Source organism: Myotis myotis, unplaced genomic scaffold (genome assembly GCF_014108235.1).
Source record: "Myotis myotis isolate mMyoMyo1 unplaced genomic scaffold, mMyoMyo1.p scaffold_m19_p_1, whole genome shotgun sequence".
Classification (NCBI taxonomy): domain Eukaryota; kingdom Metazoa; phylum Chordata; class Mammalia; order Chiroptera; family Vespertilionidae; genus Myotis; species Myotis myotis.
This window is the reverse complement of record NW_023416313.1, coordinates 98,344,854-98,359,485: the sequence shown is the minus strand read 5'-3', so window position 1 is coordinate 98,359,485 and position 14,632 is coordinate 98,344,854. Positions and strand designations below refer to the sequence as shown.

General features: G+C 36.5%; 1 protein-coding gene across 2 annotated transcripts in view; it reads left to right on the top strand.

Annotated features, from left to right (window-relative positions):
* The window catches only part of MRC1 (mannose receptor C-type 1), a 97,885-nt gene that overhangs the window by 39,678 nt on the left and 43,575 nt on the right, over positions 1–14,632 (top strand). For both annotated transcript variants that reach the window (XM_036345776.1, XM_036345766.1), the window contains exons 7-10: positions 2,232–2,417; positions 6,052–6,209; positions 6,897–7,007; positions 12,998–13,113. In XM_036345776.1, coding sequence (XP_036201669.1) covers positions 2,232–2,417; positions 6,052–6,209; positions 6,897–7,007; positions 12,998–13,113 — 571 coding nt within the window. The remainder of the gene's footprint in view (positions 1–2,231; positions 2,418–6,051; positions 6,210–6,896; positions 7,008–12,997; positions 13,114–14,632) is intronic.

The following is a 14,632-nucleotide window of genomic DNA, read 5'->3' as shown; positions in this document are numbered from 1 at the left end:
ATGTGGCCATTGAGCACATGAAAGTGGCTAGTTCCGACGGACATGTGCTGTAATGTAAAATACATACTGGGCTTCCAAGACTTTTTAGGCAAAAAAAGTGAAATAGCTCATTGTTTATTTTTAAAAATTGATTGCATGTTAAAATGGATATTTTGGATAAATTGGGTTAAATGAAATATATTATTAAAATTTAATTTACTTGGTTCTTTTTATGTTTATTTCACATCACAACTTGGACATTTGTAATTGTGTAGGTGGCTCCCATTATATACCTATTGGAAAGGTCTGCTGTAGAAGAACAAGCCATCTTTTGTGCCTGCCCCGCCGCAGTCTCTTTCACGGCCTGTTTCCATGTTTTAAAAGATTTTTAAAAGTACATCTGATCGGGGTTAGAAGTCCTGAGCGTTTGCTGACATTATTTCCAGCGTCACAGGCATCAAAATTAAAATATCCCACCAGAGGGCTCCAGAGATTTACTAACATATTTTCTTTTTGGTAACTACCGGAAGTGTGCACATTGAATTTATTGCATTGAGAGAATTTTTGAAAATATGCATTTTTCTATTACAATAATAGTGTTTGGTCATTATAACGACCTATTGACTTGAATGATGACTGTGCACAGAATCCTGGGCTTAAACAAAGATGTTGCAGATAGTCCCAGTCTTGAAGAGAAAATAGGACTGACACATTAAACACATAGCAGAGGTGCCCTACATGGAACGTTTACCAAGGCAGCACACTTGAGAACAGTTAATATCAAATTTAGATATATAAATTGATGTTCACTTGGTAACATAATCCCTCTTTAACCAAAGTGTGATGTTAAATTGCTGTTTGAAATAATATCTGTAAAATGGTAATTATAACCTGCTGTACATCAGCTATAACTTCAGTTTCTTTTCTTGACCAACATTCACTACACTTCCCATGTGCCAGGCCCTGTGGCACATACGTAGATGCATTTGGTGAGTCTCTATCTCCCAAGGTATTACCTCCCTCAGCTCATTATCATTATAATATATTATAATATATTTTTGTAATGTATAATCAAAATTATGAAACTTGACCATAATCTATTAGCAGCAGTAATTAGGATATTGGCCACTATTCCTGGTTTGATTAAATAGTAAAAGTGTGACATTTGTAATCTACAGTCACATTATCTCAAATGTTTTCTAACTCAGAAATGGTGAGAATGGGTATATTAATGTTAGCATTAATATTAATATTATTAGAAATGCTTTACGTATATGGACACTTGGGCTTATGTGATGTGAACGGCCCATGATCACACACTTGTGGCAAATTCAGGTTTTGCCTGAAAGACTTCTGAATCAAATCCCTGTGAGTTCCACAATATTACATGTCATCTTTTGGAAGCAAGTCACTGGCAGTGGGTTGGTTCAGAGGCTCGGTGGCCAGCTCAAACTGCTGAAGTTTCAGAAGCTCCTTGCTGGCCCCCTGGCCCCACCCATTCTATTCCATTTCAACACTTCTTTCTCTTCCCTACCTGATAGTGCTTCTCCAAGGAATGCCTGGCTCCCTGATGTTCATAGAATAGAGATAAACTGAATTCTTTTAAACAATGCATTGTATGTCAAAGCATTTGTGCTTCCAGCATTTACATAACATGCTTAGTTCAGATTTGTTGATGAAGAAACACAGATAAAATGAGACAGTCTATTGTATCTTCATGTGGCCTGTACTACTAGTAAGTAGTTTTTTTAAAAAAAATGTATTGATCTTAGATAGGAAAGGAGGGAGGAGAGAGAGAGAGAGAGAGAGAGAGAGAGAAACATTGACCTGAAAGGGAAACATTGAATACCACTCACACCCGCCCCAATAGGGAATCAAACCTGAAACCTGGATGTGTGCCCTGACTGGGAACCGAATCCTGCACCTTTTGGTGTATGAGAGGATTCTCCAACCAACTTGAGCCACACCGGCGAGGGCAGTACAATTAAAAAAAAAAAAAAAAAAAAGAGAGAGAGAGAGATTTCCCATTTAGCTTTTTTTAAAAATGAAATATGCATTCACATACTTTTTAGTCTTAAAGCAAACACAATGTAGTTTTTTTGTGAATGGCAAGAAGTAAAAAATAATCTCACTTTTATTTGTCCATAACTGTGAACTGTTTTCTATATAGAATGGTAGAAAATGTTATTACAATAAACTAAACTCCAACACCTTCCCTTTTAAATGATTTCCAAATCCTTTTTTTCTTCTAGAAAGTGATGTGCCTACTAACTGTCCCCCTCAGTGGTGGCCGTACACAGGTAACTGTTACAAGATTCACAGAGAGGAGAAGAAAATCCAAAGAGATGCCTTGACCGCATGTAGGAAGGAAGGTGGTGATCTGGCAAGCATCCATACCATCGAGGAATTTGACTTCATTATCTCCCAGCTGGGTTACGGTAAGAACTTCCATCAGTAATTTGCTTGACTTGAGTCTTTCTCACTTGCTGCTTATCTCTGGAAAATTTAATCATAAATGTGAAATAAAATAAGTTCAAACTAATACTTCAGTATTAATAAATTTAATAATATACATGAATCATGCCTAAAATGTAAAAATTGTATATGTTTTTAAAGAATTTTTATCACTAAGAGCTCATTGGATTTACTTTTTTTTTTTTACTATGTAATCCCTTTATGGATACTTTAAAAATATTATTTTTCTATATATAATCTGGATTCAGAGAGGTCTACCTTACATTTCTCAACAGCATTTCATTTTTTTGTAGTTATTTGTGCGTGTGTGTGTATACATATAGATATTTATAGATATATATATATATTTAAGGCCTATATTTTATCTCACAAACCAGGTCTCTAAATGAAGCATCTCATACTTTGGACTTGTTTATGCTGCTGGAATGTTGAGCAGTGCAAGAAATAGGATATTTTATTGGATGTTGGCCTCAATCTTTTAAAGAAATTTATGTCTCCATTTTAGATACATCACTTAAGAAATGTATAGAAAACATCATAACTAAGATATTGTAAAGTTTTCAAAAATTGAAAAAAGTTTATTTAAAAAAGTGGGGAGAATGAGTTGGGGATTCAGTCTTACCCTGAAGAGGAGGGTGAGGAAGAACCTAATGATGATGAGCTTCCTCGGTACTTGCTGATTAAATGATGATCATTTTCTGCTTCCACTGATGAGACTTGAATGGCTGCAGCTGCTAGCTTCCAGCGAACAAAACAAGAGGAAATGGATGGTGGCGATGGCGGACTGCTTCCTGACGCTGCCTGACAATGGATAGGAGTTGGGGGAGGGAAGAGGAAAAGCAATTGACAAATAGAAAAATAGTTTCAGAGAAAGATGTAAAAGACTCCCAAACCCTAGTACTCCCGGCACCTGTGCCCAAACTTCCGCTGCTTACCTCTGGGCTTAGTGGGCCCGCTGACAGGGAATCCTTCCGCTGCTTACCTCCGGGCTCAGTGGGCCCGCTGACAGGGAATCCTTCCTCTGCTTACCTCTGGGCTTAGTGGGCCCGCTGACAGGGAATCCTTCCTCTGCTTACCTCTGGGCTTAGTGGGCCCGCTGACAGGGAATCCTTCCTCTGCTTACCTCTGGGCTTAGTGGGCACGCTCACAGACTGCTGCAGCCTACAAGCGGTTTCTTGATTGTTCTCCATCTACCTCTTCTCTCTTTACCTGGATGATAATTTACTTACAACTGATGTATCTGAATAGTATCATGACACATAAGTTATGATACTTATAATAAGTAATAAAGTTTACGAACGAATCAGTGTAAAACAGATTATTTAAGATGCTCAACGCACAAACTTTGCTCTACTTTATGTAATATGGTGCAATAATGGGAGAACCTTACATGTTTATTGATATAGTTTTGGGGAAGTTGGATGACAAAGTTTGCTTTTATTCAGCTTTAGAATTCATAAATTTTTATTTAGGAAACCTCTTTTTATTATCCATAATGATTTCTTTAAAATAATGAAAATAATATTGATAAAAATAAAGAATAGTTACAAAATTGAATTGCTTCTAAATCAAAAGCCTGCCCTGGCCAGTGGTTAGAGCATTGGCCCGTGCACTGGAGGGTGAGGGTTCAATTCCTAGTCAAGGACAAGTACCTAGGTTTCCAGTTTGATCTCTGGCCCCAGTCAGGGTGAGTGAGGGAGGTAACCAATCAATGTGCCTCTCTCATATAGCTGTTTCTCTCTCTCTCTCTCTCTCTCTCTCTCTCTCTCTCTCTCTCCCTCTCTCTCCCTTCCTCCCTCCCTCCCTCCCTCCACTCACTTCCCACTTCCTTCCACTCTCTAAAAATCAATGGAAAAAAAATGGGTGAGGATTAACAACAACAAAAGAACAAAAACAAAAGTCTAGGAAACCTTTTTTAGTTAGTTGAAATATCTTTTATGTGACTCATGGAAAGACAGTGGGTAAATTGGGACCTGCACATATAAATTATGACTATAGCAACTAAGACAGCCTCCCTACTGATTTATAAGAATCAGCTTAACACCTTTACACTTACATCTTACATATTTTTGTAGTATCAAAATTGTGGTTTGGAATTACCAAAGCTGGAGGGGGAGAATAGTTCAGTGAGAAAAATATAGAAAACTCTTAATACTTTATTATAATTGTGGTATTTGGGAGTTAGGTTTTCATTAGTATTTAACATAAATCCTTGAGGTGTGGGTACATGAGGTCATTTTGAAGCCTTTATTGGGCTGCTCAAAAAGATTATGACCTGCCAAATTAGGTGAAAGGAAAAGGGATCATGATGACAATGTTAGTCACACTCTATGGTGCTGGAAACATCTGCGGGTGTTGGCGCTAGGCCAGTCAGAAACTTCTCCAAAGCAAAGTTGAGTGACAACTTTAGGAGGAAGAGATAAACTGTTTAGGGAAATTCCTATACAGTGTGGCATTTTTCTCATATTCTCTACAAAATCATCTTTAAAATCCTTTGGCAGGTAATTTTATTTTACAGCTTAAAGAACATAAATCAACACTCAGGATGGAATTCACAGTAGTGCAATTAAATAGATATTGAATTGTGTATTCTTCCATTTTATTAAATTTGGAATTGTATCTGTTTTAAGCCACAAAATCCCAGGCCTTCAATATTGTCCCATTTTAGTCATGAAAATTACAGGATTTTAAAAACAAAATAATCACATTTTATATCTAGTCCTGGTTGTTTTTGTTTTAACCTTTATTTGCTATTTGGGTTCTTCTTGTATTTAATGGTGAAAATAATTCCAGATTCATTTGTATTTATAGGCTAATGAATACGTGCCAAATGTTGGGACACAGCCCAACTCCGCAGTCTGTGCATCTTTTCACTGTATAGATCATTTTCGCTTGACAACAATACGTCAATAAAATAAAATGTTCTTGTTAATAGCACAATCAATAAAGTAAATGTGGTTTTTAATAGTTATTATTTTGAAACACACAAGATTTAATAGTAGTCAAGTAGATTTATATATAAATAAATGCCATATTTCGAACACGATGAGTGCAATTGTTATAAATTTTTTATAACAAAAAAATAGCTTCACGAGATAGAGGGTAATGATAGACCCACCCCAATTTCATTTTTGCAGCTCTTAGGAGATACAATTTGCAGTAGCACAACAAAAGAATACAGTCTCATTCACTTTGTAAAGAGTACAGTGGGGCCTTGACTTACGAGTGTCCCGACTAACGAGTTTTTCCGAGATAGAAGCCGTCTCTCGGCCGATATTTTGCTTTGAGTTGACAGAGTAATTTGAGTTAATGAGCTCCTTTACGAGCTCCGTCACGGAACGAATTAAACTTGTAAGTCAAGGCCCCGCTGTACATCACACAATTAAAATTGACAACGCCAGCTGTAGCTCACATCTAAGTCTACACTACAGCATGTGGATCAGGTTAACACTCAAGACGATGGTCCTTTATGTTAGTTACAGAACCAACAGACTAGAAGTATCGTTGATAGCAGAGGGCCTTTCCTTGCGGATAACCTCCTGACCTTTGGAATGCAAACTTTGTGCAAATTACTTCTGTGTTTTTCTTCTTGTTTAGAGCCAAATGATGAATTATGGATTGGCTTAAATGACCTCAAGATTCAAATGTATTTTGAATGGAGTGATGGGACCCCAGTGACATTTACCAAATGGCTTCGTGGAGAACCAAGCCATGAAAACAATAGGCAGGAAGATTGTGTTGTGATGAAAGGCAAGGTGAGGCAACTTTAATAACTGATAGCGAACAAAAGCCACAGGAAGCTTTCCCCACTTATTACATATGGTTGTTTAGATTATTTCTAGTCTGTTAATTGACATAGATCAAGGTTGAACTAAAATTCAAATTCAATTTCTTAAATCTCTCTCAATTGTTTAGCAGTCAAATTTTCAAGAGGCCCAATAGAAACTTTCGAGTCAAGGTTGAAATTAACCAATAATTAATATTCATATATTTGTTCCTTTGCTGGGTTCTAAATGGTGAATTGATTAATCAGTTCAGAGCTTTGATTCTCCTTTCAACTGATTGCTCCTAGTAGCTGTAGACCTAGTTATACCTATTCTGGGGTCCACAGCCTTGAATCTGTGCTTGGAGAGCTACATTAGTTTGTTTTTCTTCTTTGCCTATATGGAGGAGCCAAATATGAAAAGATCCCTCTAAACTGTGGGTTAGATAGCTAAGATATAAACACATATTGGGGCTGCAATCTCCCTTGACATCTTTATAGTCAGGGTAAAATTTGCTGTTACTTGTAAAACGTCAATTTACCTCTCCTTCGCATAGGTGCCCTTTTCTTTTAATAACCTCAGATCTTTGGTTTTCCTTTTCTGAGGCACAATTATGAGAAAATAGCGTCACAGTCAAACAACTGATAGTCACTAAGTTTTCCTCTTTGCTTTTCGCAGGACGGGTACTGGGCAGACCGGGCCTGCGAGCGGTCCCTGGGCTACATCTGTAAGATGAAATCACAAGCCCACGGGCCAGGAATAGTGGAAGTAGAACCAGGCTGCCAGAAAGTGAGTACAGAAGCACCCAATAACTTGAGATCAGCAAGTATTATATGCCATACTTGGCTTTATTTTTGCCTGAGATGGCCAAGTGTTTCAACTGCTTAAAAATGTAATGGTTTATTGTTAGTGTTTTGTATCATTGTTCTCTCTAAAGCCTTCTTGACAGTTAACATGGGGTGTGTGTGGTCAGTAGCAACTTTCGGAATGCCATGGGAACTGGAGGAAAGAGAACGGGGAATCAAATGACACACCGAATGGAGTCTGGAGAGGGTAACAAGATTAAGGCAGGTCATGGGGCAAGTTATCATCGGGGTATTGGCAGACTAGGACCTATGGGTTGTCAAGGATATTTCCAGTAGAAAACCTTAAGTTGCAGATAGCAAACAATCCTTACTCACTTTTCCATTTATAATATTTCTGATGAGCTACGTCTAGTGGGGATTCCTCCCCATAGAGGCAGGAGATCTAAACTCTAACTGCTAGTGGCCGGCAGTAACTGCTTTAAAATATTGACTAAAGCCATGCACTCCTACTGTGTGTCAACCTGACCTGTATAACAGCAATACCTCTCTGTGGTCTTATTTTTCCTTGAGGTTAAAGTAAATGATCTATGTAAAAGTGAAGAGACTACAAAATCCAGGGTGTATGGTTATCATTTTCCTGCTTGCTGAGTGACTCATCTTCCGCTTTTTGCCTTTCTCGCTTCTCTTGGATAAAAATAAAGCAGAAATGAATTTTCTTTCCAAGAGTATCATGTTGTGAGCAAATTATCTTATAACATACACCAACAGGCTGAGAATTCATGAATCATAATTTAATACTGTATGAATAAACCATGAAGCACCCTGGAGCAGAAAATCGCAGTCTTTTAGAAGTTATAAAGGATCTTAGTGGTGACAAAATTCCCCTTTTAATTTTTTGTATTCTGGAACTTTCAGTTCAGAGAAGTGGTAACTTTCTTAGAGTTACACCGAGGCAAGACTAGCTTCCAGTCTCCTGTCACCAGCCCACTGCACTTTCACTACTGGTTTCACTCCCAGTTCACTTATATAGTCTTTGCCTAATCATATGCATATGTATATTATAATTTTCTATAAACAATAACACTTAAATTTTATTACTTTTATACAATCAAAGTTATAAATAGAGTCTATTAATTCTTTACAAATTTTTCTTTTAATTTTATTTATTGATTTTAGAGAGGGAGGAAGCGGGGAGAGAGAGAAACATTGATTTGCTGTTCCATCTATTTATGCATTCATTAGTTGTTTTCTGCTGGTGTCCTGACTGGACATTGAATCCACAACCTTGTGGTATCTGGATGATGCTCTAACCAACTGAGCTACCCAGCCAGGGCAATTAATTCTTATAGCTGTCTCTCTAATATGCTAATTGTCCCTCCAACCATTCTACCGTTTGACCAGTTGCTATGATGCGCACTGACCACCAGGGGACAGACGCTCTGACCGGTAGGTTAGCTTGCTGCTGGGGTCTGGCTGATCGGGACTGGGTGAAACAGGCCAGACACTCCCTGGAGCCCTCCCACAGTCCCTCCCTGGCCCCAGTCGTGCACTAGTGGGGTCTCTCGGCCTGGCCTGCGCCCTCTTGCATTCTGTGACCCCTCGGGGGATGTCGGAGAGCTGGTTTTGGCCCAATCCCCACAGGCCAGGCAGAGGGACCCCACTGGTGCATGAATCCATGCACTGGGCCTCTAATAATCTGATATAATCTAATTTAATCATTAGGATGGCAATAGAAAAATAGAAAAATATTTTAGTAAGAAGCATCTGTTTGTTGAGTGCAGTTATTATGCTCTCATTGACTATAAAGGACACATGTCATATTCCTAATTAGATAGAAGAGGAAGCTGAAGCTCAGAGACATTAAATAATTTGGCCAGTTTAAAAACACCTGCTCTAGACAGTGACTTCCTCCAAGGGCTAGGAAGACTAGAAAAAAAGTCCACTAGAAAAAAAAGAATATAAGGCAGTTTTTTGTGTCTGGGCCTGGGCACTGGGTGGTGGTGTAGGTGTCTTTTTAAGAAATCAAAATCACGGGCCTGCTATAATGCTGATCCGGGATTCAGTTTTCAATTCATTCTTACCTGTGTGGAAAACATTGAGCTAAGAAATTAACACAAAGTGGTCTTGCGTTGCTAATATTCCAGGATGTCTGCCAGATGCAAATGTGAATTCTCTTTATACAGAAGTCTCTTTTTCCAGGCTGACCAGGAATCCCACAGATCAGTTTGAAATTCAAAAATATAAAATATTAGAGGCCCGATGCACGAAATTCAAATAAGAGGCTCGGCCCTTGCAACCCTGGCTTCATCTGGATGGTTGTTCTGCTGTTCGGTTTAATTAGCATATTAGGTCTTTATTATGTAGGATACATCAGGAGCTTTAGATGATGGAATTGATGGATACAATATTAAAATGAATTCTTACAGAAGTGAAAGGTATAATTGAAACTATGGAACAGCCACAATGTTTTGTTATTATTGTGATTCAATTATAAATATTTTTTATTTTCATTAAGATTTCTTTCACCCAGGAATGATTTAGAAGTGTGTGTGTGAGTGTGCGCGTGCATGCACGTGCGTGTGCATATGGGTGTGTATGTTGATAGTGATGAGGGTTTTGGTAGTAGTTTGTTTTCTAGTTTCTAAATAATTGGGAGGTACTATTGATTTTAATTTCCCTGCATTGTGAGCATATAAAGGTGTTGTTTTTGTTATTTGTTGAGATTTTCTTAATGATCTTATTCATAGTTGGTTTTTGTAAATATTCCATGTGTGCTTGAACAAAATAATATATGTTGACTAGATAAAATTTAGCACTTATATTATCCAGATAGTCTATATTCCTAATATTTTGTCTGCTTGACAAAATATTCTACTTGTAGTTCTGTCAATTTTTGCTTTATATACTTTGATCTGTGTTATATCTTCCTGATGAATCAGTTCTTTACGTAATTACTTTATTCATAATAATGCTTTTTTAAATCATAAAGTTAATTTTAAATGATACTAATGTTGTTACAGAAAATATCTTTTGCTTGATATTTCCCTAGATCCTCTTTTTCCAACTAATTGCTTTTAATCATTCTATTTTAGGGCCTGTTCTTGTAAACATATAGCTATATTTTTATTTTTAATCTAATTTGAGGTACTATGCTTTTAACTGGCAAACAGAGTTTAAATTTGTTTTACATACTGTTATATTCTTACTAGAGGCCAGATGCACAAAATTCGTGCAAGGGGCTCGGCCCTCATAGCCCCGGCTGCCTCGGCCGGCCCTCGCAGCCTTGGCCAGCCCTTGCAGCCCCTCGCAGCTTCAGCTTTGTATGGAAGGTCATCTGGATGGTCATTTGGCTGTTTGGTCTAATTAGCATATTAGCTCTTTATTATATAGAATTAGTTTCTACCGTCTTATTTGCACTTTATTTTGTTGACAATTCAGTTTTATTTTCTTTCATCTCCTACCCTGCACCCCATTGGTTCAATGAATATCTTTATTCCATTTTTATCTTCTACACATTTGGGAATTATACATTCTACTTTTGTTCTTTAAATGGTTAACCTTACGTTTTTAACATGCATTCCTGACTTGAAGTTAAAGTTATTAAGTATCTCTCTCTTCTTTCTGAAAAAAATGAAGATTATTATTCTACTTAAGCATTACAAAATTTTTAATTTTGAAAAATGTTAGACTCACAAGAAATTTAAAAAAAACACACATAGAATTTCCCTCTACTATCCATTCTGTTTCTTCCAATAATCACATCTTATCAAACTAGTGTGCTTTATCACAACCAGGTAATTGACATGAATACAATACTATTAACTAAACTACAGATCTTATATTTCATTATTTAACTTTCCACAACCAATTAGCTATCTTTGCTATTTGTACATTAGACCTGGATTTATGAAGACATTTATTGATATCTTTGTTCAGTGTAGACTTTTAGCCCACTCATTCCTCCTGATTTAAAATGCCTTCTTGCCAAAGTAAACCTTTTAGGAGTTTTTTCACTGGCGATCTGGGAGAGGAAAATTCTCTATCTTGTTTAAAAAATTCTTGAATTTATCCTCTCCCTGCACAATAATTTAGACAGGTCATTTTAGAGTTCTAGATTGACAGCTGTTTTCTGCTATTACTTTATATATTGTTTTATTTTCTCCTGGCCTTTATTTTTGCCATTGGAATGCCTGTTATTCGATTAATCCTTCCTTTTCAAGAAGTGGGTCATCTGTATTTTGTTTCTGGTTGATTTTAAGATTTCATTGCTTTTGTCATTCTTCAGGCTTAGTACAATGTGTCGAGATTTGTATTGATTTCATTGGGTCTGTTTGCCTCTTCATTTTGAGGATGTGTACCTATCTTTCAATTCTTAAAAATCATCAGTCGTTAATTTTATTCAGTGCTTCTGACATTTATTTTAGATTGATGTTCTCATTCTATTTTCATCAATATACTTTCTAACTTCTTTTAAGTCCTCTGCTACATTTATCCAATTTGCTAATCTTTCTGAAACCCTGTTTCAACGTTTAATCTGGTCAGTAAGATTTTTTTTTTTTGAGGAATATTTTATTTGAATGTTGTTTATGTAGAGAATGGCCATGGTCAACTATAATTCTCTAGTTGCCTTATACAACGTAAGGCAGATATTTGAATATCCCACACAAAATGCACTATGATTTTGTTAATCTCTCTTTTTCTTAATAGTCAGTTTGAAACCATCTGAAAAGAAAGGCTATTTTTGTTATATTTTAATTTCTGAAATTTGGTTTGTTTTCAATTTTGAAGTTTTACTTCTTAACTTTATATTTTTCTGTTCTTGATATCCTATTTTTTTTGTGAGTTTTCAAACCCTCTTGCTCGTTGTTCATAGCATTTTGATCTTCCATTATTGATTTTATTTCTTCTGTTGTTACTTAAATAATCTCAAACATACTTATTTTTATATTTTTCCAGGTGTTTTATCACATTAAATTATTAATTCTCCCTTGAAAGGAGACATTTTCTCACATGATTTGTAATTTTTGGTTTTGAATTAGTCCACTCTAACCTTCAAACCACATGGTCTCACATGACCTGCCATGTAGAAATATTTCTGTTGTGTAGTTTTGCATTTACTTCTCTGAGTACCTAGGAGATTATCTTTTTGTAGACCAAGTTTTACTTTTTTTTTTTGGCTGTGAGTTCTCATACAGTGTGAATAGTGTATAGTTGGGACCAGCACCCATCTGTGGCGCAGAATTTATATTCATTTTCAAACAGAAGAATTATTTTCTCCTGCACCTAGAGCCCCAGGCATATGACAAGAATTTCTGCTATTTTCTTGTTTTGTGGGCAGAGAATTTTGCTCTCCTTTCTCAGAGGGGTTACCTTTAATGGATATCATCTGTATGCAAGGATTTCAGTTCCATCTCCTGGGTCAGGTGGGCTGATGGACAGTGTCCTAATCTGTGTGGACATTAAAACCTCAGGCCCTGGGCTCTAGTACTTAACCTAAGTTTGATGCACTCTGGACAGCCCTCAGACACAGCGGGTGCACTTTCCATTCCAACTTTTAGGTTTCTACTACTTTTTGGTGCCTGTGACCAGATGATATAGCTTTATACTCACCTCCTACTGTTGACCTCAAATGACAACAAGGCTTGTCATTTTGCAAATTATTCTCTGTGGTTATCTATTCTGAAACTGAAATTTTAGCCATTCTGTTCAGTTGCTTTGGTAAACATGTCATGAATCATTTTGTTGGAGGGTGCCTCAGAAGGAGAGAGCATGACTGTTCCCCCCACTTTGTATCATAATTTGTCATATGAGGAATAACACACTACTGATTTCTTTATTCATGTAAGTGCTTTTCACTGCATTTCAAATTATTCAAATTTGTATTCTTTTAATTCTATTATTTATCTCATGACAGAGGAATTATTAAAATAATATCCAATAAATATGTGATAATATGTTTGATATCATTAATAGGGCTGGAAAAGACACGGCTTCTACTGCTATATGATTGGACACACACTTTCAACATTTTCAGAAGCAAACCAAACCTGTGTGAAAGAGAATGCTTACCTAACAACTGTTGAAGACAGGTATGGAATAATTTAAATTTTATTTTAAAATGTCAAATAACAAAAAGTTTCCAGAAATCCCAGGTATCAATGTGCTCTAAATTTCTAAGTAAATTACATGGAATCATGATGTATGGTTTGTAAAAGCAGAAGATTAAAAAATCATATTCTTATTTGATTTCTTTTTAAAAAATATATTTTTAATTATTTCAGAAAGGAAGGGAGAGGGAGAGAGAGATAGAAACATCAATGATGAGAGAGAATCACTGATTGGCTGTCTCCTGTATGCCCCACACTGGGGATCAAGCCTGCAACTGGGCATGTGCCTTGACCGGGAATCGAACCGTGACCTCCTGGTTCATAGGTTGATGCTCAATCACTGAGCCACGCCAATCGGGCCTTATTTGAATTTTTCATTGCAAACATTATAAAATATTTTGCTACTTTTGGTACTATAAGGCAATATGCTGAACTGTTTATTAATACTCTAATAAATGTAATTTAGATATAACTTTTTCTCATATATCAGGAAAAATAAGTACAAAATTTCAGCTCAAAAATCCCACTTTCTATCTTTACTATATTTCCCACCAAAAAAGAGGGCAGAGAGGTTTACTGAATATTTTATTCATTTTCCCAATCTTCCATTTTCTTTTTTTCTTTGCTAGGTTTACTAGACTTATAGGCCAAAGAAATTATATGGATATAGAGGATTTTATATAACTTTTGACTTCTAGAGTCCCATCCATTTTAAGGTTTTAGTGTTTAGTCATTTCCCCCTACTCTTTGCATAGCACTGGAATAAGTCTAGGAGAAACTTAGAAAATTTAAAATGTCCATGTCATTTGCAGTAAAAAGGTAAAATATTGAGTTTTAGTTCAATAACTTGTATTTAGTGGCCTTTTAAGGCAGACTCAATAAAATGTAGAGGATGCCATTGATATTAAAAATCTTTTGATACAAATGAAAGATGTGATAGGATTTGGATGGTCTTTGTAAAAGAACTTGTATTTCAACCCACATCCTTCTTTCATGTACAGTTAAATGTCTGATACAGTGTAGCCCCCTGACATAATGCTAACATCTGAAAATCAGAACATAGGTATTCTTGTCTTATGACAAGGAGATGAGCTGCACATCTTTAAGTCAGGTGGCGACATGTTCTGATCTACACTGTCATTGATCCTTTGGTTTATTGCAGCAGAGATTTCCCTATACTTTGTGTTTTAGGCATATGTTTCTTTGTATTTTCTATGATATTTATATCCAGGGGCGGTCACTGCCTCTGTGGTTAGACTTGATTTTTAGAAATTTAAGAAAAATTGACTTTGGAACTTTAATTTTTGGAGGGGTGCTTGTTCGGTTTAGGGAATGGAATTATTCAGCCTGGGGCAAGCAAATGTTCTGTTATTGTAGCTTTCTTTGCATTCCCCTCTCTGTTCTCTCTGGAGTCATCCACACCTCTCTTTGTTCCTGGAAACTTTGGGCACCACTTTTCTTATGTTCCCAAAAGAGCTTTTTGTGTACATTGCGACCTGAT